Source organism: Numenius arquata, chromosome 3 (genome assembly GCF_964106895.1).
Source record: "Numenius arquata chromosome 3, bNumArq3.hap1.1, whole genome shotgun sequence".
Taxonomy (NCBI): Eukaryota; Metazoa; Chordata; class Aves; order Charadriiformes; family Scolopacidae; genus Numenius; species Numenius arquata.
In genome coordinates, this window is record NC_133578.1 from 55194622 (window position 1) to 55221011 (window position 26390).

The following is a 26390-nucleotide window of genomic DNA, read 5'->3' on the forward strand; positions in this document are numbered from 1 at the left end:
ATCTCAAACCCAGGCACTGGCTAGCAATAGCTGCTAATGTCTTCATGTCACCTTCACGTACTGTCGATGACATACTAGGTTGTGGAAGTAGGAGTTGTTACCGTGGGGGAACCACCCCCACGGCTCGAGTTGATTAAGCTGCTTCAAGGCTGTAGTTTGCCATATTGGCCTTAGAGAGCTCCTTCTGTGGGGCTGCAGCACACAGACGGCAGTAGGTAGGAATACTGAGCAGTGACTACCAGCCACTTCCAGACTAATTGGCATCTGTCTCACAGAAGCAGAACACAAGATGGACTGCAGATGGCCTCTGAAGCCTTGTCTCAAATTTCTTCCTTCTTTTCCCTTGATCCAAATTGGGAATGATGAATTAGAGGATAAAAACAATTCGTTTGTATTCTTCTTGCTTTTCAATTTCTTTTAATTTGTCTCTCTTTTGATGCCTGATCAGGGACAATTGAGAACAGTACAGCTAGTCTTTCCTTCACATGTCTCTCTCTTTCGTATCTTTATAAATTTAATTTTTGCAATTCAGCCATTTCCCTGTTACCGAAGGGCCACCCTGACTCCAAATCAGAATCAGGGCTCAAGATTACCTTTACCTTCCTCAGATTTCCTCTGTTAGACTCCTTACATCGGGATGGGTGGCTCCTGGAAAGAGAGTATTATTACTAGTGATAAAATGTTTCGTGCCTGTTGTCTGTTTCTGTCCTGTTTAGGACTAGGAAATTCAATCTTCCTAAGAGTTTAGGGCAAATAGTAGTTTCTTCTATAGCAGTACTATTAAGAAGTTTAATGTTTTACAGCCTTCTTGGGGAAGGGGAAAGCGAGACAGATGTCCAACCCAAGGAAGAAAGACCTTGCCTTTTCTATATTAGCTATGAGAAATAAAGGATCCACTGCAGAATGAGGGGTATGAGAAGTGAAAAAATTCTTGGAAAATGCCATATTTTTCTCTCTCACAGTTCAACATTTCTCATAGTCTATGAAAAGATCCCAGTCTTATAAATAAAGCTTATAAATAATTTTCATGGAGTTTACTTTCTGGTTTTTCAGATTAAGAGTATACTATGGTAGTTTATTAGTCATAGAAATAGTAACCTGGTGTACATCAAGTCATGGCATATATTAGACTAAGCCCACTGACTTCAGTAAGAGCTGGGATTGACCTAAAGCAACTTGCTAGGAGCTCTGTTATTTTTGGGTTACTTATTCATTCTTAGCCCACCAAATAAAAAGTCCTTTTGAGTAATATCATTATCCCAAGTTCAAAGAATAAAATTATATCTTCACAGTACAAATCTGAATGTTATGGAGAACAAGGGTAAAATACTCATAACTCTGAAATTTTTTATCTGAAGCTCTAAGTAATAAAATGACAAAGAAAAATTGTTTCAGACAGAAATTTCAGAGCGCTGCTTATAGGTTTTCTTTTATAGATGTTATGATTTTGTTCAAACAGGCCATATTGAATCCATTGGGTTTTTTGTAATAGATTTCAAAATACATAATAAATGTAAGTAATATGATGACTAATGGGTCAAGTGAAGTTGGAACTTTTTAAATGAGAAAATAGCTGGAAACAGTTTTCAGGAAACTATTCCAGTTGATTTTTGGTCCCCCACAAGGTGTACATTAACATAAACTCCGTAGAATCGCCTCTGGGACCTGAATTCCCTCTCTGATTTCATTATTGCAACGTGATTCTTTTCCTTTCGCTGTTAAGTCATCTCCTGGTGTGGTGGGAGCATATAATAAGTGTAATTTATTTATATTTATCTAATCTCCTTTTAACTCAATAGTTATTTCATCATTCTGTTTCCTAGTAGCTGTTCAGAAAGTTGTGAAGGGTAATTAGTAACTAATAATTGACAGACATGGATTTACTGCGTAATCTAAAGAGATGTAGTGAAGAAATTGAGAGAGAGAGAGAAAAAAATCAAATTCAACACTCAAATTCTACACTGTAATAAAAAATATTACTTTGATATCATCTAGTTCAGTCTGATTTAAACATCAGCAGATTTAGCAGAAATAACTCACTTGAACACAGTCCGTTTACAAGCATGGTCATTTCTTTGTATTTCTTTGTTGGAAATAGATAAACCCTGGTAAAATAAGTTACTGCTATTACGTCTTAAATCTAAAGAAAGCATTGGGGTATAATTATGGTAGCCAGTCACTAACAGGCCAAGGAGAGACTGATGTAATTGAGGAGATAGCAGTGGCTTTGAGCTGTCTTTTGCCCTGTCCTGATTCTGATGTAATTTTGGACAATTCAAAGACATGTTTGAATTATAGGAACCTTTGTTTTCCTACCGGTACAGAATCTGCAGTGTTGCGTGGGGTGCGTCCCAAGGTGTTTAAAATCATCTAAAAGATTGGATTTTGCACCCTAGAAATTTTATTCCAGTTGCATCTGTAAAGGTGACCCTTTACATTGTAACATCTCTTTTTAGCCCATTTTGCATGACTGGAGAAGCTGCTGAACATCTATCTTCATCAACTGCTATAAATAGCTCTTCATATTTCATCAGTTTTCACTGTTTTTGTCCATCACTTAAATATGTTTTTCTTAGAAAGAATGTTAAAGCTTCTTTTACTGTGCTAAGTGTAAAACAGGACAAAGACTAAAAACATGTTGATTGCTCAACTGGGTTTTATTTTTTGCATGTTTTAGTTAAAGTGCCAAAGAATTTCCTTACATAATCTTTACCCAGTTGTAAAAATAACCTATGTCATTATGAGATAATTAAAATATTTGCAGTGAAGGTTCCAGAGTTACATTTTCTGCAATTATGCTTCTGGCTGCCACCACCTTATGTCAGGGCTGATTCACTGGATAATGGTAACTTAATACATGCCTTTGTAAAGTTATCAGTCATAACAACATTTTTCTGTGTGACGTGCAGTTTCCGAACAGAAAACAAGGACGTCATTTGTCCTAGTGTCCATTTTTTTATTGCTTTCTTGGAACAGTGCAGTGTTTGTGAAAACAATTTGATTCTGTCCCACACAACATCCTTGTCTCTAAATTGGAGAGACATGGATTTGATGGATGGACCACTCTGTGGATAAGGAACTGGCTGGATGGTCACACTCACAGAGTCGTGGTCAATGGATCTATGTCCAAGTGGAGACCAGTGATGAGTGGCGTTCCTCAGGGGTCAGTATTCGGACCAGCGCTGTTTAAGATCTTTGTTGGTGACAAGCACAGTGCGATTGAGTGCACCCTCAGCAAGTTTGCTGATGACACCAAGCTGTGTGGTGCAGTCAACATACCTGAGGGACAGGATGCCATCCGGAAGGATCTGAAGATGCTTGAGAGGTGGGCCCGTGCAAACCCTGTGAAGTTCAACAAGGCCAAGTGCAAGGTCCTGCATGTGGGTGGGGCAATCCCAAACACAAATACAGGCTGGGAAGGGAATGGATTGAGAGCAGCCCTGAGGAGAAGGACTTAGGGGTGCTGGTGGACGGGAAGCTCAAACATGACCTGCAGTGTGCACTCACAGCCCAGAAATCCAACCGTATCCTGGGCTGCATCAAAAGAAGCATGGCCAGCAGGTCGAGGGAGGTGATTCTCTCCCTTTGCTCCCATGAGACCCCACCTGGAGTACTGCATCCATCTGGGGCCCCCAGCATAAGAAGGACATGGATCTGTTGGAGTAAGTCTAGAGGAGGGCCACGAAGATGGAGCACCTCTCTTATGAAGACAGGCTGAGAGACCTGGAGTTGTTCAGCCTGGAGAAGAGAAGACTCCAGGGAGACCTTATAGCAGCCTTCCAGTACCAAAAGGGGGCTTACAGGAAAGATGGGGAGGGACACTTTATCAGGAAGTGTAGCAATAGGATGAGGGGTAATGGTTTTAAACTGAAAGAGGGGAAATTTAGATTAGATCTCAGGAAGAAATTCTTTACTGTGAGGGTGATGAGGCACTGGAACAGGTTGCCCAGGGAAGTTGTGGCTGCGCCATCCCTGGAAGTGTTCAAGGCCAGGCTGGATGGGGCTTTGAGCAACCTGGTTTAGTGGGTGATTCCAACCTCCCCCATGGCAGGGGAGTTGGAACTAGATGATCTTTGAGGTCCCTTCCAACCTAAACCACTGTATGATTCTATGACTAGCAGCAGGGATGAAACACAGGCCCAGGACCGTAGGTGCCGTGCGTGTTCCACCATTGAGCTTCACCAGCCCCCTGTGTCTTCTGTACCGTGTCCTGAGGAACTCCAAGACAGAACCATTGGTCTCATGTTAATCTCCTTTTAAATCTTTCTCAGTTGGTTTACTCTCTGGCTTTAGCTTGACACCTATTCTATCAACTTATGTCTAAGCAGTTTTTGGGTTGTAGTGTTTTCGTTGGTTTTTTCCTCTTCTGGGCTGTCCTACATAGGAAAGTGTTGGCAATAAAATGTGCCTTTGACAAAGCAGTTAGATGTGAAAGCTGTGACACCAAGCAATAAGCATCCTTTCCTTATTTAGTAACTTACAAACTTAATTATGTAGCAAAACCAAGAGTATCTGTTCTATTTCACTCCTTTATTGCTAGATCACTAATGGAGACAATTAAGTCAATAAGGGACTTGTTTTGAAAGTGCCTAAATGGTTCAGAAATGCAAATCCTAGTGTGAGTTGGATTTCAAACTTGTGTCTTTTTAAAGATGCTGCACGTTTGTTTGTCTGTTGTGATTTTTTTAGAGATTTCACTAGAATAACACTCCTTTTGTTTTGAGGATCATAAGTAAATTAGTATTATAATGTCACATGGGTCTCTACTTTATTTGGAACTGTCCTTTCTCCATTCAGAGGGAGGAGAGGACCAATGATGTATGCAAAAAGGCAGGCAAGTCTTGGGGTATTCTTTAGTGCCAAGAATGGTGGAGAGATTTTCAAGTGTTATGCATTTTTCTTCCCTTGGTTTTAATTTAAAATATCGGTACATAAGTATGTTGAAAAATCTTCCAAATTGATCAAATGTGGTTTTGGATGCCTAAAAATCTTGCTCTCTTCTTATGTTGCCCAGCTTCCCCAGCTTTGATACTTGCCTTTCTACTCTGCCCATGCGTTAGCTAGTGTTTTATCACAGTTACTGGTTCAGTGTGGGAAGGCTTTACCACAAGAGAAAAAGTTTTCAGAAAACCCATTAATTAAAATTGTAAGTTGCAATTAGAATAGTTTTTCAGCCTTAAAGCCAGTTAGCTGTGGCTTGTAGAGTACTACAGGCTTTTTTCTAAGATTGTTTGGGGTTTTTTAATTCGGCTATAACAAATCTTACATGGCCATTAGTAAGTTTCTCTTGTCTATCTTGTGCTAGAGAAAGTGCTAGATTATAATTGAGAGACTTATCTTTTCAGATACCGAAACTTATCTAACTGAAGTTTAGAACGCCCAGATATTTTTGGGGGGTTAGAAATGTGCTTTTTCTTGTGCCTGGGACTCTCTAAAGTCAGTATAAATCTGTGTTTATGAGCGGCTCTGAAGCTTTGCTCCTACAGCCCTTTACTGTTGTAAAAACTTGTAATTTACCTAGAGTGGGAGATTCGAGCTCATTGAGTTTGCATCAGCATGAAGAGTAGAACATGATCTTGAACTTAAAACTAGGTCTTAATTTGGGTGAAATATTCATTAATCTGTGTAAAACCTTGAACAAACAGTGTTTCCTTTATATATTTATAATGAAACTCAAAACTAAGTAGTGCTACTTTCTGTGAACTTTTAATCTAGTTTAGATATATGCACAGAATTTTAATCATTTTCGGTTCTTGGGGGTGGGGTGATGGGAATCAAACAGCAAAGTGAAAAGCAAACTTTTCCCCCTGCCCAGGGTGGCTGTCTCATTACTGAGTGAAAGCTGAATTTGAAGTGAAAAAATTTTAAAACTAAGTCAAAGTGGATTTCTGTAATGAAGTGTAATGTACTGATTAAAAAGGCAGATCATAGAATCATAGAATAGTTAGAGTTGGAAGGGACCTTAAAGATCATCGAGTTCCAGCCCCCCTGCCCTGGGCAGGGACACCTCCCACCAGACCAGGTTGCTCAAAGCCCCATCCAGCCTGGCCTTAAACACTTCCAGGGATGGGGCATCCACAACTTCCCTGGGCAACCTGTTCCAGTGCTTCACCACCCTCACAGTAAAGAATTTCCTCCTAATATCTAATCTAAATCTGCCCTCTTTCAGTTTAAAACCATTACCCCTTTTCCTGTCACTACATCTCCTGCCAAAGAGTCCCTCTCCGGCTCTCCTGTAGGCTCCCTTCAGATACTGGAAGGCTGCTATGAGGTCTCCCTGGAGCCTTCTCTTCTCCAGGCTGAAGCATAGCAGCACAGAAATAAGTTTCAACCAATCGTAAAATCCCGCTTCCCATCTGTGAAAGAATCTTGGTAATTACGACATCTCAGCTACTAAAATATCACTATTGTTGATGTTGTTCATATTAGCTGCGATTTCTAAAAATTCTGTGAGTCTTTTAGCAGTCTGGGAAGTACGAGAATCCCTTAACAAGGAGGCCAAGAACGTTATTCTGATCTCCCTGGAAAACAAAGAAATCTAAACATACCTCAATTTTTATATTTGATTTTTATTTCACATTTCATCTTGAAAATGCATTGAAAAATACTGCATATTAGCTATGTAGGAAACAACAGAATATACGTGTTATTCACTCATTTAAACGTGTTGAAAATGTTCAGTGTTGGCTTTGGAGTTTAGTCAAATAGTTCTACTGGATGTAAAACTCAAGAGAATGTCAAGTATATTTTCATTCTGACACAAAAGGACTTATGTATTTACCCTCCTACACACTCAAATAAAGTGTGTGTCTTTCGGAAAACTGTGGTGATCCCTGGGAAGAAACAAGGAAATAAGATCAACTTTGGGACACATTTCTCCTTTTAAAACTGTATATAGTGAAGATTGCTTAGAGTACTTTTTGTGATCTTTTAATTCAGATTTATTCCTAAAAATATTGTTTCCTTCTATTTTACCGTTGATTCACTCCTTTTAATGAAACATGGTAGAAATAATGTTATCTCCACTAAACATCTAATTTACATTACTTGAATAATTGCACTACAGCTTCTCATATTTCTTTCTCCAATTCTCTCCTACAGCTGACATAAACGTGGACATATCAAAACCTTTGAAAGCAAATCTCAGTTTTGTCAGACTTGATCAAATAAACCAGTTTTTGAAGAAAATCATAACCAGAAATGACGATGAGTCCAGGAAGGAGGCTGCTCCATCAGCTGGCATGACTCCAGATGAGGATGTCACTTCAATAACCAAACACCCCAGTGCAAAGGATTTGCTACCTGCAGCGCACACCAGCACTGCACAAAAGGATTCAGTACAAGAAAACTTGTGGCGAGCCCTTTCCTGCTTCCAGAAAATCTCCATTCACACCGTCCAAATGGTTGTTTCGATGGAAACCATCCCACATCCCAATAAACCTTGTTTGCTAGTCTCTTTATCAAACCTCACTGGGAGCCTGAATATTAAAAGTGGACATAAAACTGCAGGTAAGATTTTTTGAAAGTTGGAAGTGCTACTGATTTGTTCAAGTGGTGGCCTGGTAACCATTTTAAAGCTTGGGGCACTGAGGGGAACTCCTCTAACTAACATAATAAATCCATAACAGAAAATAGCAAATCCCTGACAGGCTCCATTACCTGAGTTTTCCTTTCAGTGAGGCAGCACCCAAGAGAGCTTAATTTTGTAGGTAATATCCCCGAGCTTGTAATTACTAATTTATTGACAGAATTCTGGCTGGAATTCTGTATTCTGATAATTTACTACATACTTCAAAGGATAAAATTTTGACAGTTTTCACTCTCTAACTACATTTTCTTGTTAGGACCCTATATTTCTGTTTTAAAAAAATAGAAAAATAATTATTCAGAGCCCTGACATATGCTACTATGTAAATATTGGGTCATACCATTATTCTCCTTCAGGCTTATGAAGTTTTAAATTTTTACATGCTTCCTTTGCGCAGTTGAGAGTCATCCAGGGAAAACGGGTGTCCAGCCTCATTACTGCAGAGCTGTGAGGAAATATTACACCTTGGGTACAATTAACAGGGTACCAGAGACTCATTTAAAATAAAGACATTTTGAGTGTCTTTGTAAATTCTTTTATTAGTCTTTTAATAAAATGAATAAGATGGTACATTTACATGATGTGGAGATGAGCCAGATGTAGGTAGTTGGCAGAGTAGCTTGCGAGGTAAAATGGTCTGTAGCTGAGAGGAACAAGTTGCATGCCAAGTGAGGTGGTGATTTATTTCTTTTTCATCAGAAATATTTCTCCTCAGGCCAGCAAGTTTCAGTGCTTCTTTATTGTTTTAAAAGTTAAAAATGAAAAATTTAAGGTTTGTAGTACATGAAAGCCTGTGAAAGTGCTGGAGCCTGAAACTCTTGATTTATCCATAAATAAACAGCAGTACAGACAGGAACAGTGCCTGCGTTCCCACGCTTTTTCAATTGAATCTCAACCCTAGCATAGAAAACACTGCAACAGAGCAGAAGGCCTTTCTAATGTCCTTTAAAGAGTTTTAGTTTTCTTTCTGTGTAATAATCCTCTTTCCTTCCATCACTTCCCCTCTATCATTTATATACGTTATCAGTCCCATGGTACATTATGGTGTCCACAGCAAGCTTCGATATATCAAAGCCGAGCCCATTCCGTCGCTGTACTCGAAAGCAATTTGGCAAACTCAGCAGTGTATATCACTTACCCTGGAGTTTTTCATCTCCCAGGAGGATGTACCTTGCCTTGCACGTTAAGCCTCAGAAACATTCTGCTACGAAGTTCTGTTTCTTAATTCTTCTGGCAGTCTGAGGAAGCCAAGCTTTCTTTTGCATGTCACAAGCTATACATGAATCTTCGGTATGTTTCTAGTCTGGCAAGCATTGTTAAGTAAAGCAATACTGATGCTGAATCTAGTGAAAATGGAAATCAGTTCTATATGAAGAACTTTCATAACCAGACAATAGGCATCAACAGACTCTTTTCACTTTTTTTTCCCAGTTAAAAAAAGACAAGTAGATGTTCATGAGGTTTTGCATGCTCTTGTGACGGTGCAATTGTTTTAAGTTTCAAGAAGTGCAAAAGACACACTTCCACAAAACTGATTGAAACTATCAAAAAAATCTTTTAGTAATTTTTTATTATTTTTATTTAAAATTATTAGTATAAAATTAAAGTACTGATAGAAACCACAGTGGAAATTACAGCTTCAGAACAGAAGATAAATTACTCAGTGTGGGGGAAACGGTATTATAAACTTGTGTTCCAAATACTTTAGGATAATGCCGTAGTTACTAACTTGACTTGTTTTATTATTGCAAAGAAATTAGGCAAGCTACTCAATTTAAAAAAGTGTAGTAGCTGCGTCTTGGGAGCACGGAGTATTTAAATATGTCAGTTCTTCACTACTTTTCTTTTTACAAAAGGTTTTATAGATCTACCTTTTGAGCTGAACAGGGTTAATGTCAGATTTTTTTTTTATAGAATGAAACTAATACGCAAATACTTCACTGTGTCTTTGATTTTACAGTCAAATAACTATTGTGACCATCTGCAGCAGCTGCATTTTACGAATTATTTGCTGAACCGAGCTAAGCACAATGACAAAAGTAGTCATCTCAGATGTACTGTTAAAACAGAGGAAGAAAAAGGAGCATTGGTTGCCTTTTGTACAGTATGACCATCTGCTGTACAGATGTTATTATATAGAATGACTTCAGATACAATAATTGTAGAAAATTTTTATTAAAACCTCAACAATTTGCACTTGTTTACTTGAATCTGCATAACTCCCCAGTGAGACAACACAATACGCTTGGGGTTTCTTTGGTTCTCACTAGTTTTCTCTTTGATCCTTTTTGATGTGCTGACTTTAATAAACATAGTTAAAAACACTGTTCAAAAACATCATGGAAAAAACTACAAAGGAACAATTATAGCAGTAGAAACTACTCTAATCCCTTACTTACGCAAGCTATTTTTAGTGAAATATGTTTTTTTACACATTTTATGTGGCAGTGTTTTATAAACAGTGTAAACGACCCCTTTCCAGATGAGTTTTAATGTAGATGAAGTTGGTTTGTAAGGAATCCTATTTGCTAGGAATTATTTAGCAAAAAAAAAACCTTACAAGAATGTGTTGTAAGCATTTTTCCTCCCTTATAGGGGGAAAACAAAAGTGCGTGACCTTGCCTAATGCTTTGATTTTTTTAGCTGAAATTAAGAAAGAAGCTTGCCATATAACTTTTTTTTTAATTATCAGTTTTCCCTCTAGACTTCCCTGGTTTAATCATGGAAGCTAAAGGCCTTCTGTGTTAATTTTTCTTCTTAATTTCTTATGAAAGCAAAAAGATGTAGCTTCTGAAAAACAGAGGGGCTAATTAGTTGAATTATTTCATTTATAACAAAATAGATTTTAAGTGTTGAACACTCAAGTTGCAGTTGGATCAAATGAAAACACCTCCTTTTCTATACATCCTGCTGCACTGTTATACAACCCCAAACCCTTAGTGTGTCAAGGGACTTCATTTTTTTGACATTTTTCATGTTTTAGTACAACAGTTACTTGTAACAACATGGTTACTATTTCTACTAGAGTACTTATGTTTATCTCTGTACTTATGGTGAAATCCTGAGTATTTGATTTTAGTAAAGTAATACTGTTGTAGAATGTGATGCAGTGTATTGGCAAAAAACAAACCAAAACAAAATCCCTTTTCCAAAAAAAAATATTATTAATTTTACTTTAGAAGAGGCTACCAGTATAGTTTTTCTGACACCCCTAAGGGCAGGAGTTTAAGTCGTACTGATAATAAAATAAAATTAAATAAAATAATTATCTGTGGTCATTTTATATTTCGTGGCTTAGAGTTACAAGTTAAAACTTGTACCCATTTCATACAAGCAAATAACAAACATTTAGCTCATTTTTGGCAGCTTATTTATACCTATTTTGTACTGTAGAAAATCTCCCAAGGACTATCATTAGACCTTGGTTGGTGATTTTTGTCCTCTGAAGTATGTGGCATCATGTACAAAGTGGCAAGAGCTCTCAAGTGCCATGTACCCAGTCAGATTTGAGATTTCTTGGTATCACACCTGAGGTATGGAGCTCTCTCCAGAACAAGCACATGCCGTTAAAGTTGAAATAATTTTTAGCAACAAATACTGGTAAATAGAATGCAGTTCTGAACATATGGATTTCAGTTAGTTTATGTTTGGTGTTGAAATTAGCACTACCTACCTACCAAAAGAGCAGATAAATGAGAGAAGTTGAGGACTGTACTCTCCCCGGAGTGAAAGACAGCAAGAAGCCTGTAGCCTGTTGGTGGAACTTTATTTTGCTCTTGCTGGACACAGGAGGGAAGTCTTGCTGTTCAGTGTCTGAACAGAGAGAGTTACGGACATAAAGTATTCCAAAGATCATAGACAGAACTCTACCAGTCCTTCATCCCATATGCAGAGATGATTACTTCATCATATAAATTAGGGAAAAAAATAAACACTTGTTGGTCGTATGATAATCGCAAGGATTTTTACTAAACCTGAAAGAAACTGCATACTTAAGATACTTTACAGAAATATTAAAAATTAAATGCAGCTATTAATTGGTGTAGCACAAAGACCAAACTTAATTTTGGAGTTAACTGACTCTCTCGAGAAAACTCTGCTAAGGCGTTGTCATAGCCTTTGGATGCTGCAGATATGCAAGTTAGCCCATGGGGAAATAAAACATTAAATTAGATATGACTACCTAAAATAATATGCAGCAGTAACAAGCCATTTACAACACCCAGAAGACCTTTGTTACTTTTAGAAAGAAATATAAACTCTTTCCAACACTTGAACAATAGGAAATTAATTCTTTGTCAGTAAAAGCCAGAGGACAAACTAAATATTTAAATGGCCACTGAGGATTGAGGTGGAAGTGCAGCTTGTAGACAGCTATACAAATCACTAACAAACCTTAATGAATATTGGGTGTGGGCAATCAGGGTCCTGTCAGATTTGACACTGTGTCCCAAGTAGCTTAAACCCGACACTCAAGAAAAGGTGGAGACCTCATCAGGTCTCTAACATCTGGGATTTTATTTGTCATTTTGGCATACCCTGCAAGCGCAAAAGAAAGAGTAAAAGGGGATTATCCTGACAATGAAATGAGTTACTGAATCTTGTGATAATGAAAAGCAGAAGAATTCTAATTCCTTTCTATAGTCCCTGAGGTGGAGGTGCGTTTATAGTTCTGCAGGAGTATAATGTAGGAGGGAAGAACAGATGGCCTAAAATCCATGAAACAAGACACCACCTAATCCCAGGCCTGAGTACCACTATTAATCCTGGTCAGATTCCCTACTGGTACTTTGTAACAGGGTTCAGAATTGCTACTGATGAACTAGCACGTTAACTCCAGGGGAAAAAAAACCAAAAAACAAACAGTTAGTTGTAGGTTGTTGATTCGAGACAGGGTGCACTAATTTTGTAGAACTGCATTTACAGTTTAAATAACTTAACTTTAAAAAGTAGATTCCAAATGAAATTACATTAAGAACAAATGTAGTTGTTTTTGTAATCTCTTCAGTTTTTATTTTAAAAGTAATTGCATATTCTATTGAGACTGGAATTTTTTTTGTTATGTGGATCCCAGTGGCAGTAGTAGGTGATACAGCATTTTCATGGTAATCCATTCTATAGAATATTTACATTCATGAGGAAATACAGATAACAGTGAAAGCTGAATGTTTTCTTTGTACATTTTATGCTTTCTGTGCAATTCTTCTAGTTCAATCTACATTTTGCAGTGTGAGGCACAGAACAGAGATTAGGCATTATTGCCCTGTCTTAAAGACCAGGTCCTTACGTTGTTTAAATTCTTAACGTACTGGTAACACGTTTCTTCTTTTTCTATGACAAGAATATTGTTTATGGGCTAGGATCACCAGCTTGCTGCCCAAACCGAAGGTGCAATTCCATAGGAAGTTTAGGTTACTGTGGCCGCATATTTCCACACTCTGCCTTGTGCTAACACTGTTACTCGGGCAGCTACTCACTGTTGAGTCAGGGCACTGATCTGTCTAAAACTAACCCAACAGGAAAGAAAAGTTTCCAGCAGGATTGTCTCCTGCAGTTGGCTCACTGGGCAGGTACATTTTAATGACCGTGCTGGCACAAAAGACAATTCAGAGAACTATATAAAGGAGGGAGAGGGAGGAAGGATCGAAGGGAGGAGAAGATTTCAATGTTGGAGCCTGGACCTGGACTGGCCTTAATCCTGGGAAAGCACATTCCAAGAGTGTAGGGAAACCTGTTCAGTTTGAGTGGCCTGGGTATATCTGTCAAGACTGAGACTTCCACAAGCGTAATTCACTGGGTTATAGAGGCTTAGACAGCTCAGGTGCTGCCAGGCACTGTCTTCAGGATGGTTTATTTATAAAGAAAAGTTATCCTCTAGTTCATGGGCTATGTGGTTTATTAAAGCAGTTGAAATCCGGTGAGCAGAGGAGCAAAATTACACCAAAGCTGTAATTCTAATTCAACCTTGTGGCAATTATATAGGGCTACACTTTGAGTGGCATCCACTATTTTGTAATGCTTCATTTACTATGCAACCATTCATTGTCTGATTTTTCAGTAGTGGTAAGTATCTACAGCTTTATAAATCAGTAACAGTTGTAGGTACCAGCTATTTCCTGAAAACAAACTGAAGTTTTCAACCAACTGCCTAAAATAAAGATATGAAAATCCATAGATTATTTTTTTTTAAGTTGAAGAACCTCTCCATGGCCATCTGTAAAGATGAAGTAAAAATGTTTAGTCTCTTTTCTGAAAACAGCTGGTATCTAAAAATAAAATGTTTATGATACAAGAACCAAGTATTACGCATGCCAGTATAGCACTCAGTTTTGAAAGCTGGACTCATGGATGCAAAATGAACACTATTTTTGTTGTTTTCCATTATGCATTTTTCTACACTTAATTAGAATAAGATAGGGCAATATAGAACTTTACAAATACATTCTAAATTATTGTATACCAAAGACAGCCTTGACCAAAAATGAAAATCCCTTTAGATCTTAATTTTAATATGCCCTCTCTAATCAGGAGTCACAAAATCCAAAATTACCAAATCAACAAGTGAATTGAGATTTTTCAGCTATTTAGTATGCAGTAGTGTAATGAACATCATGTACCTGCCCAGTTATTCTTTAAGGGAGATGAGCTCATTTCAAATAGATAACCATCTTTGACTTCTCTTCTGATTCATCACTGACCTGAACTCCACTTGAACCTTGTTAGACACAAAACAAGCAGGATTCCTGGCCTGAGCTATAAAATATAATTAAGCCCTTTTGAAATGATGTGTAAAAGAACATAGCTTTACCCCCACTATAACTACTACCACCACCACAACCAATAAAGTTAAATCAAGCACTGCCTGTAATGGATTAAAATAATAAATGTTCCTGGGTTTTAGTGTTTGAAGTATTTGAAGAAAACAGGCTCCCAGCAGCCAGGACTGCTGAATGCATGGGGACATTTATTAGTGACGAATTCAAGGGTTTGGCCTGTTTAAGATCATTACTTTCTGTTTACCGTGTGCTACACATCTCATGTTTTTACAGAGCCCACATGTGTCCCCCATGTAATGCTGAAAAACTTAATTGCACTAAAGAATAGTTAATTGGTAATGTGTAAATATTGTTCTCATGGGGAGAATGAACTGTCATAAGATTCAGCTCGACACTAATGGGAAATCCAGTGCGGTCAGAGGATTGTTAACTAAATCTCTCCTGGAAAATTGTCCTTTACTGCGTCTCACCATTTGTTTGCTACTGCTCTTTCCAGACTTGAATAATTGGCTGCCTTTTAAACTAACTGCAGTGTTTCCCCTGTAATTATTTTCATGGCTTTGTTACCCTTTCTTCTCAGAAGCTGCTTCGTAGAGGTTACCTGTCAACAGAGCAGTGTAACTGTAGTATAACTACTCATTACATGATGTATCTGAAGTTTTCTTATGAGGAAAAAAATCATGTAGGTAATTATCAATATATTAGAGAAGATAACATAGGTGCATATTCAAAGCTGTCTTAGTACCTTTGGCAACTTTAAACTAGCTACTGAAGTTGCAGGTATGAAGAGTTCTGAATGCTCAAAAGCAAATATCGCAGATTATCACCTTAGTAATGTGTGACACTAAAGCAGAAAGTAGTAAGGAAAACCACTTGCTAATTAACCTTCAGCAGCCAGATTGTATCTCTGCTGCCCAGGCATGGAGGGCCCATGGGAGAGCCTGGACTTGGTCCTTCAGAGAGCACCGCAGTCCTTTGGGTGGTAATGTCACCTGCCAGCTGCTGCCGTCGGTGCAGACCACATCACTCCCACGCATCTTGCCCATATAGAAGAAAACTCTAGGAGAAAACTCTTTTCCCATATAGAAGTTTGCCAATTAAAATTGTGCTGCATGTTGTATGAGGTGACAGTGCAGTGAACCAAGCAGGATTTGCAGCTATCTAAGGAAGAGCAAATGCGTAGAGCATAGTAGAAGGAAAAGAACTACTGCTACATTTCTACTTGTTTCATTTGGAGTTGATTCAAATATCAGTATTTTAAAATGTTTTTGAAAACAGGAAGTCCATAGTTAATGTCAAAACATTGTCTCTCCCTTTGTCTGTGAACCAGGAAAAATAACAGAACTCTTTCTTAACACCTGTTTTGCCTGAACACTAAGTGATTGTTACTGTAAGGCAAGGGTTGTTTTAATGTATTTGCTGCATCTATTAAAATGGGCCAGCTTTTTTTGTTTCTATACACACGATTGGATTTATGCGCATAGGGCAGTGTAACAAACATGGAGCCTCCTATTATTGGTAAATGTTAATGTAACTATATTATAGTTATATATAAAACCTAATATAACTATATTTATAACTCAGAGTATTCGGATTCTATGAAATGTCTCTGTAAGCATAAATCAACTCTCTACTGACTAAAAAAAGAAAGATGTTACAAATTTAGTAAATTCTCTTTGCTATTCTGTTGTAATCATCTCCATCTTTAATTTCTGAGCAAGTTAATTTCTTGACATTACCAAGCAAGTGCTAGCTTTTTTTTTTTCAAACCCTCCTATGTTATTGCCAACTGTATAAAAATACCTGGCTATTCCTTTTGAGCGTATGTTTTCATAAAGGTAATCCTTCCAATGGCATGCAGAAGCCTGATGTAAGTTATATTTTGCTCAGTTAACATGGCAGCGTATTGCGGTGCTATTTGGGGCTGGGTGGAGCGTGACAACGGAGGGCTGGCGGCGTTTTTTAAACACTGTCCAAAGCAAGTGCTTCATATTTATTAGTCTCTTGGAGGAGTATTTTAAAAGTCATGAAGCTATTTGTTCCTAGAAGTAAATTATTGCACGTACTGAAAAGTGTGTTGGTGTTCATGAGCAATAGTCCAAACAGAACAAGTTAACTTCTACAGATCACAACAATCGTTTGTGAAGATATATTGCTTCTGTGTGGTGCCATCTCAAGTTCACTTTAAATGTTGTCTTTGATTTAATCTGTTTAAACTGAAGTTAGTATTCTACAATTGAAGTTTGTGAGAGATGCATGAGAGGACTGACTGAAAATAGTGTATGGGAGGGGAAGAAAACAGGAGAATTGTTTTGCATCTTTACCTTTCTGAGATGATTGCTTTGGGCATAGGAAAGCGACTTCACTAACTGAGTATATACTTTCAATGTTAGTACGGCAGTTAGAAATCTTAAATTAAGGTCCCTTCTAGTGCATACGGGTATTTCTTCACTCCCTTCCCTTAGGATATGAGATTATTTCTTTTCTAATATCATCTTTTAAGGATTTCCGTAGTAATGGTACCCCATTGAAGTTTCCCTCGGGCCCAAAGATCTATTTACTCTTGCTTTTTAGGGTTTGTGCATACTTGGTTTTCTTCATTTTTTTTCTTCAAGCTTCCTCAAGACATCACTTTGTACAGTCTGTCTGAATGCTCTCTGCATTTTGTTTTTTTTATTAAGAGCAAAATAGTTTTTATACTTCATCTCCAAAAGGCAATGTAGATAAAACTGCTAGGAAGGACGAGGATGTAATTTTTGCCTGCACAAGAGCAATCTGTATTGCAGCAAGAAAAAAAAAAATCTCTCATTGAGAGAGATCTATGAACTTTTCCTGGTATTTGTAGAACGCAACCCATGAATGTGTCTTATAATATTTCTTTTATTTAAAATTTACCAACACTTCCTTATTCTTAATTGTGTCTTCATTTCTCATTGTTTACATAGCGTTTGAGAAAGGCAGTGCTGATTTTAAACCAGCAGCATTATGTGCGGAATGCTCAGTTCTGTTTCTAAGCCATTGGATATTGTGTTTTCTTTGTACTTTGTGGAAGCTGAGAGGACAACAGAAAAAGACTGCAAAGCATAATCCTTCCAAGTGTAATCCCAGTGAAAGAAAACATAAATAAAACCACTTGTATTCTGGCATTCCTTTTTCCCTTTTGTTATTTCTGCAACTTGGCACATATTCCAGTAAAACTATAGAACGTTTCTGTATATTGCAGAATTGTGCAATAGTTACTGAGAATTTCTCCTCTTTAGTATGTATAGTATAAAAAAAGATTGAATTTCCAAATATTGCAGTGCCTCTTAAAATAGCTAGATTGAGCATAGCCGGGTGAGGGTGAGCCCTTCCCATAAAAACACATCTTTTTCTTGGTATGTGAAGCTGCTTCATTCCACAGTTTACAGACTGAAGTCTGAACCAGTACCAGAAGGAGAGGCGTCAGGGTGTGTTGATGTTTTCTTGATTATCACTGAAGTTGTGTCAAAAAAACACTGAGCAGTTTCTGTCGTATAAACCTGTTATACACGAGACCAGACGCAGGGGTTCAGAAGCCAGCATAAATAACCCAGAGCTAAAACCCTTTTCCAGTTGGTGACAACAGTCCCATTGATTGGCATGGGACAAAGGTTCACTCAAGCCCTTGATCATTCTTACTAAACTCCAAACTGCTCAAGGGAGAGATTCTTCTTGTTTGTGGTTCCCACTTGAGTTGAATACAATTCAACACCATTATTGCTATGGGGACTGTTGGACCACCTTCCTATTGGATGGTGGATTAAAAGAAAAAAAAAAGAAAAAATCAAATATATTTCCTTCCATTGTATAAAATTTTTCTCGGTATTATGAAGTCATAACTCCTAGGATGCAGACAGATGTCTTTCTGGATTCTAAAAGAAATTCATAGGGGAAGTTTGACTACCTGTATTCAAAACAGTGAGGTATATTTTTGTGGGATTTTTCTACCAGCAAAAGTATGAAAATATAAAAGGGAACTGTACCTTGAAACATCTGTATGTAAGCTTTAGAGGTTTTTTAATCTTTTGCCTTGGGTAAATATCCAGTGTCATTAGAAAAATAAGCTGTGGACTTAATAAATTATGGTGACATTCAGTATTCAGAGTGTTGAGTCCAAGTATAAGCACCAGAAAAGGAAAAGTTGACCCAACCTCAGATGTAGTACTTTTCATGTAAATACACAAAAGAAATACAGAGTTATTAAGTATGGTTTGTTTTATTAAACAGTGATTTGCTGTAAGTTAAATTCACAAGAGATGTGACATTTCTAGATAGTGTTTCTTTCCTAAAAATGTTTGTCTTTAATGAGAATACGTAAGTTCTGTCATAAATCTAACCTGCCATTATCTTTTTTTATGTTTTATAAAGCTATATAAAGTGCAAATAGTTATGATGTGAAAAGTGTAGATTAAACTGTTTTTTAGGTAAACACGTTATATATTTTGAGTTACAGTAATTGTTTTGAATACTTGAATTCAAACATTACCCTTATTCTCCTGCTAAGCACTCCAAAGTCTAGCAAGGCAATGTTTTATAATAACTAACCTGAACAAAAGCAGAGAGAATTGTTCAAAATAGCTATTTCCTATCAGTTTAAAATATAATCAAGTGAAGCAGCTGTTCTTGTTTTTAATAGACTCTTTTGAAAAAAAATTCATAGTTTAATGAAAAATGTCTCTTCTCATAAAACTTAAAATGCTCACACATATAAAAAGTCATAATGTTTTGGTAAATAGTTCTTTGTAAGGTATGTGCATGAGACATACCAGCTCCATAACTGCAACACTGTATAAAGTGTGCTCAATAGTGTTGGAAGAGCAAGCTAAAAGAAAAAAAATAAATCACGAGTCTTGTGGCCCAACTGTGATGCTGTTGCTTGGTGAGGAGAGCAATTGTCCACACAAGTATTTCCATGAAAGTCAGTGGGACTACTCGTGTGAGAAATTGCTTGCAGGCTCATGGTAAAATGAATTGAGGAAATAAGTCCATAAATGTTGGGAGAATAACAATGAGCAGGATTAATTGTCTCTCTCTCTTTTTAGGAATCCATGGATCATCTTTTGTCCTTGACGTAAAGGATTTCCTACTTAAAACAAGTCTCAAAGAAAGAGCCAGATCTCTGATGGGCCCTTTTTGCTGCTCTGTTAATGTGGAAGCCAAGTGGTGTAAGCACAGTGGTGATCCTGGCCCAGAGCAATCTATTCCGAAAATATACATCGATTTGAGAGGAGGACTCCTGCAGGTCTGTATAAGATGCTTGTTTCTGTTATTGAGCTGGACTGGATTTCGATGATTGAGATTTCATAAATAAATTGCATGAGAACCCGTAACGCTTTGCAGCCTACAACAGTTCATTGGGTTGAGGGGGTTTGCTTGTTTGTTTTGGGTGGTTTTTATTTTACCTTTTAAAATAAGTATCTAGTCTTTTCACGTAAAACTGTGGATTGAAAGGTTGTGTACTGTGTTTTGTTTGTTTTGTTTTTATTACTGCTTAAGCCATGTATTGTAGCTGTATGTGTGTGTTCCCTTAAAACTACTGGATCAAATTACTAACACTTAATATCTAGGACCCTGTTCTGATGTGTGCATGTTTGTCCATGAGCTATGTGTCTGTAATGCCTGGGGGTAGCTTGAAGAAATACATATCCTTTCTGTTTAAACTTACACCAGTTTCTCAGGGGAGTAATTATAAACTGTTGTCTGTAGCAATTAATACTCAGTTTTCCATGCTATCCTCTCCTTTTTGGAAGTGCCCACAACTTGAAACCAGTCCAAGAAGCATGGGAGTTCTTGAAATGAAAAATAGATTCTGTGCAGCTTAAACAAGTGGGCTTTAAGATATGTCTTGTTTTAATTATTTTTATTGTAGTATCTATACACACCAAATGTTTGAAAATAAATATATAAATCAAGCATATAAAACACAAAAAGGAAATTTTGACATTTAGTCGTGTCATTAGGTCTTTTCCCAGAATCGGCATTAGAAGTTCTTAAAACCACAGCACTGCAAATAGGGCTAATTGAATAATATGAATTTTAAAATATATATATCTTAATGAATACATAAAGTCAGTTTGTTTCTCTGCTTCTTTTTTATTTGTTATTCACAGGTATTTGGCTGACTACTTGTACATAATAATAAACAGTGGGGAGGGGTGTTCCCCAAAACTTTGGCGTTTTGACAAGGACCAGAAAAATATCTATAAATCCGAGAAAGCCATTTATTATTAGAGTATACACTGGGATAACTAGCTTTTGCAGAAAACAAACAAGTATTTGATCTGGCAGAATAGATTTGAGAATGCTGACAAGAGCATTAGCAATTCTGTTTCAAATTAATTTATTTATGGCTAATGATTTTACCAGCTCTAAACGTGACCTCATCTTATACCACTGTTAATTTGTATTGCAGCAGAGCCTTAGCCTCTGTGAAACTGGTGCCTCATCTGTGAATACTGTAGTAGGAGTTCCATGCTCTGGAGTTCCAGCTGCCTAAAAATAAAATAAATAAAATTGGGGGGAAAAAGCATTCCTCCCTCCTCAGTCAGTGGGGGACTGAGACCTCTGAGATGGGCTTAGGTGACACAGAGCTCCTTTGAGGTGGTGCTAGACCAAGTGTGGGGCCCTGAGGCCAGGGGTACTCTAGAAACTGCTCTTAGGGACATGACCCGGGTAGCCCGGGACTATTTAGCTCAGGACTAGCTGCAGCCATGTTTCAAGACGGTCTTGGTTTATTCCATGGGCTTACATGTAGATGCAGGGGAAGGAAAAGCTACCTTTTTGACAGCTGTACTACACTGCTGTTGGGCTTCTTCTAGTCTTTTCATATTTGAAAATTAGTATTCCCCAGTGAAAAAATTTGCACTACTTGTTATGTGCACACCTGACTTGTTTGCTTTACTCCTACCCTTACCATGGACTTTTAAGTTACTGTCTGGTGATTTTGATTTCATTCCACACTGGTTCTAAGTCTTAATTCTTCATTAATTGCTAGTTGATTCCATGTCTTCCCTGGTGCTTCTGGGCACACTTCTGCACATGAAGACTAAAGGACTTGTCCCCATTGACATGAGTCTCTCAAACAAGAGTTTGATTTGAGAAAAGCAGTGCTGCTTGTCAAAGCTGGGAGAGAGGAACTTGCCTTTTATTTTGCTGTAAAGCGTATGAATCTTATGGACTTTGAATGCCAGTTTTTCTTAAATATTTTTCTAAATTTCTGTTTTAAACTTAAAAAAAAGTCAAACTTTTAAAGCTCATTCAGAATTTAGAGCACATCCAATTCATATGCTGTATATACTTAATATTTGTGCTTAAGATCGTCTTTCATATGTCTTTCTAGTCATCTTCTTTGCTGTGTCACTTAGTTTTTAATGCATTCCAGAATTCCACTTTTGGAGCTACACACTCTTTGAACAGTTCAAACTTTGCATCTTTAAGGTTTTTTTTGTCATATCTTAAACTGCAAAACCTGTGACTAGTCCTAGCATTAGGTACTGCACTCAGCTGTAAGTTCTTGAGTATCACTTTTAAGTTCTGTGCTCTTCCAGGCAGCATCAGTATCAATTGTAAGTGGTAAGAATTAATGCTTTCCTTCAAACGATGAGAACAACAAATTTGCCAAATGGTTTTGTAAAGATTTCTTGTTGTTCCTGTTCTGTATTTTCACATTAAAGATCCTTGCAAGCAATTAAGGTGTAAGTAGAGCAGGCTGAAAGCTGTATAAAGTTCCTATTGGTTTGGGGAGGTTTGCTCCTTCAAAAAAGACTCAGTATTTTTATGTAATTGTTTTGTCTTTTCTCTTTCTTTTTCTTTTCTTCTTTTTTTTTTAAAGGTTTTCTGGGGCCAAGAGCATTTGAACTGTTTAGTTCTTCTCCAGGAGCTTCTGTGGCGGTACCTCACTAAAAACGGCAGTGTAGAGACATTGGTGTCTGAACGTACACACCCCACTTGTTTTTCTACAGAAAGGAATCAGGCCTCCAAAACTGAGCATACCTCAGATGATCTGAGAACAGGCCTGTTCCAATATATACAGGATGCAGGTAAGAAGAATATTGTTGCTCTCTTCTTTTTTCTTTTTTTTTTTTTTTTTCAGTTATAAAGTAAATACAGTAGTAACTTATTAAAGATTACTTGCTTCTTACAATGAATAATTGATATTTATTTTTTTTTTGGAAAAGCAATTGAAAAGACATCTGCTAGAATAAAAAAAATACTTTTTTGATTTCTTTCCATTAAGCTGCAACCTTTTAAAAGTCAGGGAAATTGCTTTTTTATTTTCTCTCCTTTTGATCCTGAGGGGTTTATTTTTAACTACTTTGGTCTCATATACCAGCATGTTTCTTTCTAGAAATTGTATAACAGATTATAGCTTTCTTTCATTTGACAGAAGCACAAAAATTGCCCAGTGCCTATGAAGTTGTGTTTTACAATGAAACTGAGGATAGTCCAGGAATGATGTTGTGGAGATATCCAGAACCCAGAGTGCTCACTCTTGTAAGAATTAACCCTGTTCCTTTTAATACCACTGAAGACCCAGATATTAGTACTGCTGACCTTGGAGATGTTCTTCAGGTGGGTAATGAGAGTTTTCTATTTCCATTAACAAAAGAAAATGTTACTGCTGTAAAGTGAATGTTTTCAAACTTAGTTTTATTAAAAATGAGCACAAAACAAATGTCAGGAGCTCTGTAAAATCAATACGAGGTAAATTCCACAGCTTGAGCGCATCTTTAGTTTTAAAACTACTTGTACAAACATTTTAACCACTTACCTGTAAAGTTTTTCCATGACATAAAAAGCTATAGCTAAATTTATCACTTCTGGTTTGCAAGCACGCAGGATTTTTATTCTATGTTCCTATGATTTCATCCATCAGTCTTTACTTAAAGACTCACTTTGATTTGAAACTGAGACATGTGAGGAAACACCTGGTCTGAGATTGCTAAGATTCAGTGGAATCATTAAAATCTCCAATCTGGCCATCCTGTCCTGTGTCTGTGTTGGCAGATGACTCTGCTTCTTCTGGTAAGATCCATAGGGTAGAGAGAAAGGATCCATTTTCTCTTGTTTTGCTTTGAGAGAGTTGAAGTGGGCAGTCCAGTTTGACTGTGTGAGATCATGGAACTGCCCTTCAAAGGAGGGCTGAGTGCTACAGCTGTGTGGCTCTGTGCCCCAAAAATAGACCATACCTCACGATTACACTGATTCCTAACTCTGAGAGGTTTTGCTTTCTCAAGTATACAATCAAGTAGTTACATTCTCTCCTGTCCAGTGTAATTCATCTTTATAAATTCACTTACTCCTTGCATACCTATTTGGATATTTGCTCAGTTTTAATTTTGTTAATATCATTTTCTTTTCTGTATTACAAATCGGATCTGTCATTTTTTTTAAATCTGAATCCACTTGTTAATCAGAATGGTGTTGTAAGTCCAGGGAAATTAATATCTCCCAGTTCTTCCTATTTGATCAGAAATGTTGAATTATATTTCATTATTGCTGTAACTTTAAAAATTGCTTTTAAAATTGAATTATGCATCAATATGCTTTGAGTTATGGGTAAGTAGGGTAATCTTCCTCAGATAAATGGTATAATGTTATTACCGTGCACATACTGTTAGTGAGATCATATAAGCGTCCTGCCAATTTCTTTGCCCTCTAGACAGCCAAATGTCAGCTCCTTTCAGTTATATGAAAATTAAAAAGAAATGGAAAAAAATCAGCTCCCCTTGGCATGAGGTTTGAATCAAAGATCAAAATTGTGTTATTGTATGCTGTCTTGGTGACCCTATTAGGTCACTATGGAAGCCGGCGATTTGCCTTCTTTCAGGATGGTATTTTCAGAGCACAGCACACCAAGTTTTTGGTATAATTGCATTAAGCTCTCATTATAGATAACAGACATCATGAACATAATGTATGTGCTTGTGAATTAATATGACCCTGTACAGGGGGAATATCGATGGTTCTTCAAGTGGGCATACGCATCTAGACTTCTAGTAGCACACACATTCTTCTGCTTTGTGCTTCCATGCTACGATCTAGAGAAAAGAAGATAGTTGCAATTGTCTTTCATTAGTCCTGAGATTGCCTCAGTCAGATAGAAACTGGGAAGCACTCAGCTACTAGTGTTCAGGTTCTGTCAACTTCTACTGGTCTTCATGTAATTCTTCAGATTTGCATTTAATCTTACACATTGACCACAGAGAACTGTTTCCATCAGTCGTCTTTTAAGTTTGTGGTCAAGCATCCCTTTATAGCTTCCCTCCATGATGCTTTTTACTGTGACACACTCTCTTCTTAAGGTCTGTCAACTTTATGATTAATTAATTCTTAGTAAGTCTTATATTACTGCCTTGGGCTTTCAATTACAAGGGACGAGATGAAAGATATCATCCAAATTAGAGGGCATCTATTCAAAAAGCACATGAAGTACAGAAATGTCTACAAGAGGATCCACATTTTGGTAGTGGGCCATTAATTATGGCAGTGATTGTTGCCTGGCTCTAGGTGGTGATTTATCACATTTTCCACAAATGGCCACGCATCTACACAGAGCAGCTCTGCAAAATATAGATAAACAGCTGTTTTAAACATAGACAATAGGGGTTTTTTTATTAGTCTAACATATCTATGTGGGTGAAATAAGTAATACAGAGCAATTTTATACATTCTTTAGGTAAACTGGATTTACAGAATACTCATCTCAAACTTTAGTTTCTCATTTAAATTAATCATGAGGCCTTTCATCAGCTCCACTTTTTCCCCGTATGGTTATATGTCTGTTTCTTAATATACTGCGTATTTAGTGCATATGGAAAATTCACAAAAAAAAAAAAAAAAAAAAAGAGTAAAAAGACAAAACAACACTTTTATTTTATTCGCTTCTTGACATAAAACATTAGAGGAACATCTACAAGCCAAAGACTTCAGCTTTTTTGAAAAAAGAATCTAAATTTAAAGACAATAATGATATAAATATATTAAAAATATATTTTAAAAACTCTCCCAGGATTGTGTATATCTTCAAATGCTAGGAGGACCCATAATGTCACCAGCTGTGTTACCAGTCTCCCTTAATCCTTTATTTCACATAAACCCAGACAAAGGTGCACTTTTGTAGTTTGTCTTGAATTAAAACTTTGCCAGTTGCATGTTCTTTCTTTCCAAGTAAGTTGGTGTGACATTTCATCTAGCTTTCTATCTTTGCTAAACTTCTTTTGGCATATCGTTTTAATCATAGGTAGGTTTTTTGGTTTTATAGCTATTCTTTAAATTCCTGGAACTTGCAAAAGCTTCACCATAAAGAGAATTTTTCTAGCTATTGAAGTTGTGTGTCATCTGCTGCAGCTAAAGGATAAGCAAACAGCTTCAGATTGTAAGAGTTGATATGAACTATATTGTCTCTGTAAAATCTTACCTTGCTGCTATTTCTAATTTTCCTAAGAGCTTATTTTCTTGTACTTGTGTTGTTGTAAAAGTAAGCTTTTTCACTGGTCAAGTTTCTAATTCTTTACTTTTTTACAATCCAAACATTATTGCTTTTATTTGTGGTGGGACAAAGAAGAACTGATGTTTCTACCATGGCATAGCATGTTGCATTTTCTTTAGCGATTTGACATAGGAGTTTGATCTATCTCCGTGAAGGAAGTGAGAAAAAAATCCTAGATGCACTTGCAAGAAACTGTATCAGGATTTTATTTCGTTTGTGAGATTGAGAGTATCTAAAGTTTTTTTTCTTCCTGTTTACCGGACATCGCAGCCCCTTTTTATTTAATTTTTAATCCCTCATTGTCCCATTTTCACATGCTACAAATGTTCTTTGGCACTATGTGATTTACTGTTCTTTCAGATAAGTAGTATTTGATGAAACACCTTTAGACTTCCCTGGTACCTTTTAATTTTTTAAGCAGTTCCTGTTCGGCAACACAAGGTGCATCTTATCCTCAGGTACTAAAGCCACTGTCTGGCATCACTTCTAGCCCTTTTTGACCTGGAGACCTTTT

General features: G+C 37.1%; 1 protein-coding gene across 2 annotated transcripts in view; it reads left to right on the plus strand.

The window, feature by feature from the left end:
• Window positions 1-26390, plus strand: part of VPS13B (vacuolar protein sorting 13 homolog B) — a 475565-nt gene that overhangs the window by 372196 nt on the left and 76979 nt on the right. For both annotated transcript variants that reach the window (XM_074145995.1, XM_074145994.1), the window contains exons 35-38: window positions 7102-7509; window positions 19428-19627; window positions 22217-22424; window positions 22772-22956. In XM_074145995.1, coding sequence (XP_074002096.1) covers window positions 7102-7509; window positions 19428-19627; window positions 22217-22424; window positions 22772-22956 — 1001 coding nt within the window. The remainder of the gene's footprint in view (window positions 1-7101; window positions 7510-19427; window positions 19628-22216; window positions 22425-22771; window positions 22957-26390) is intronic.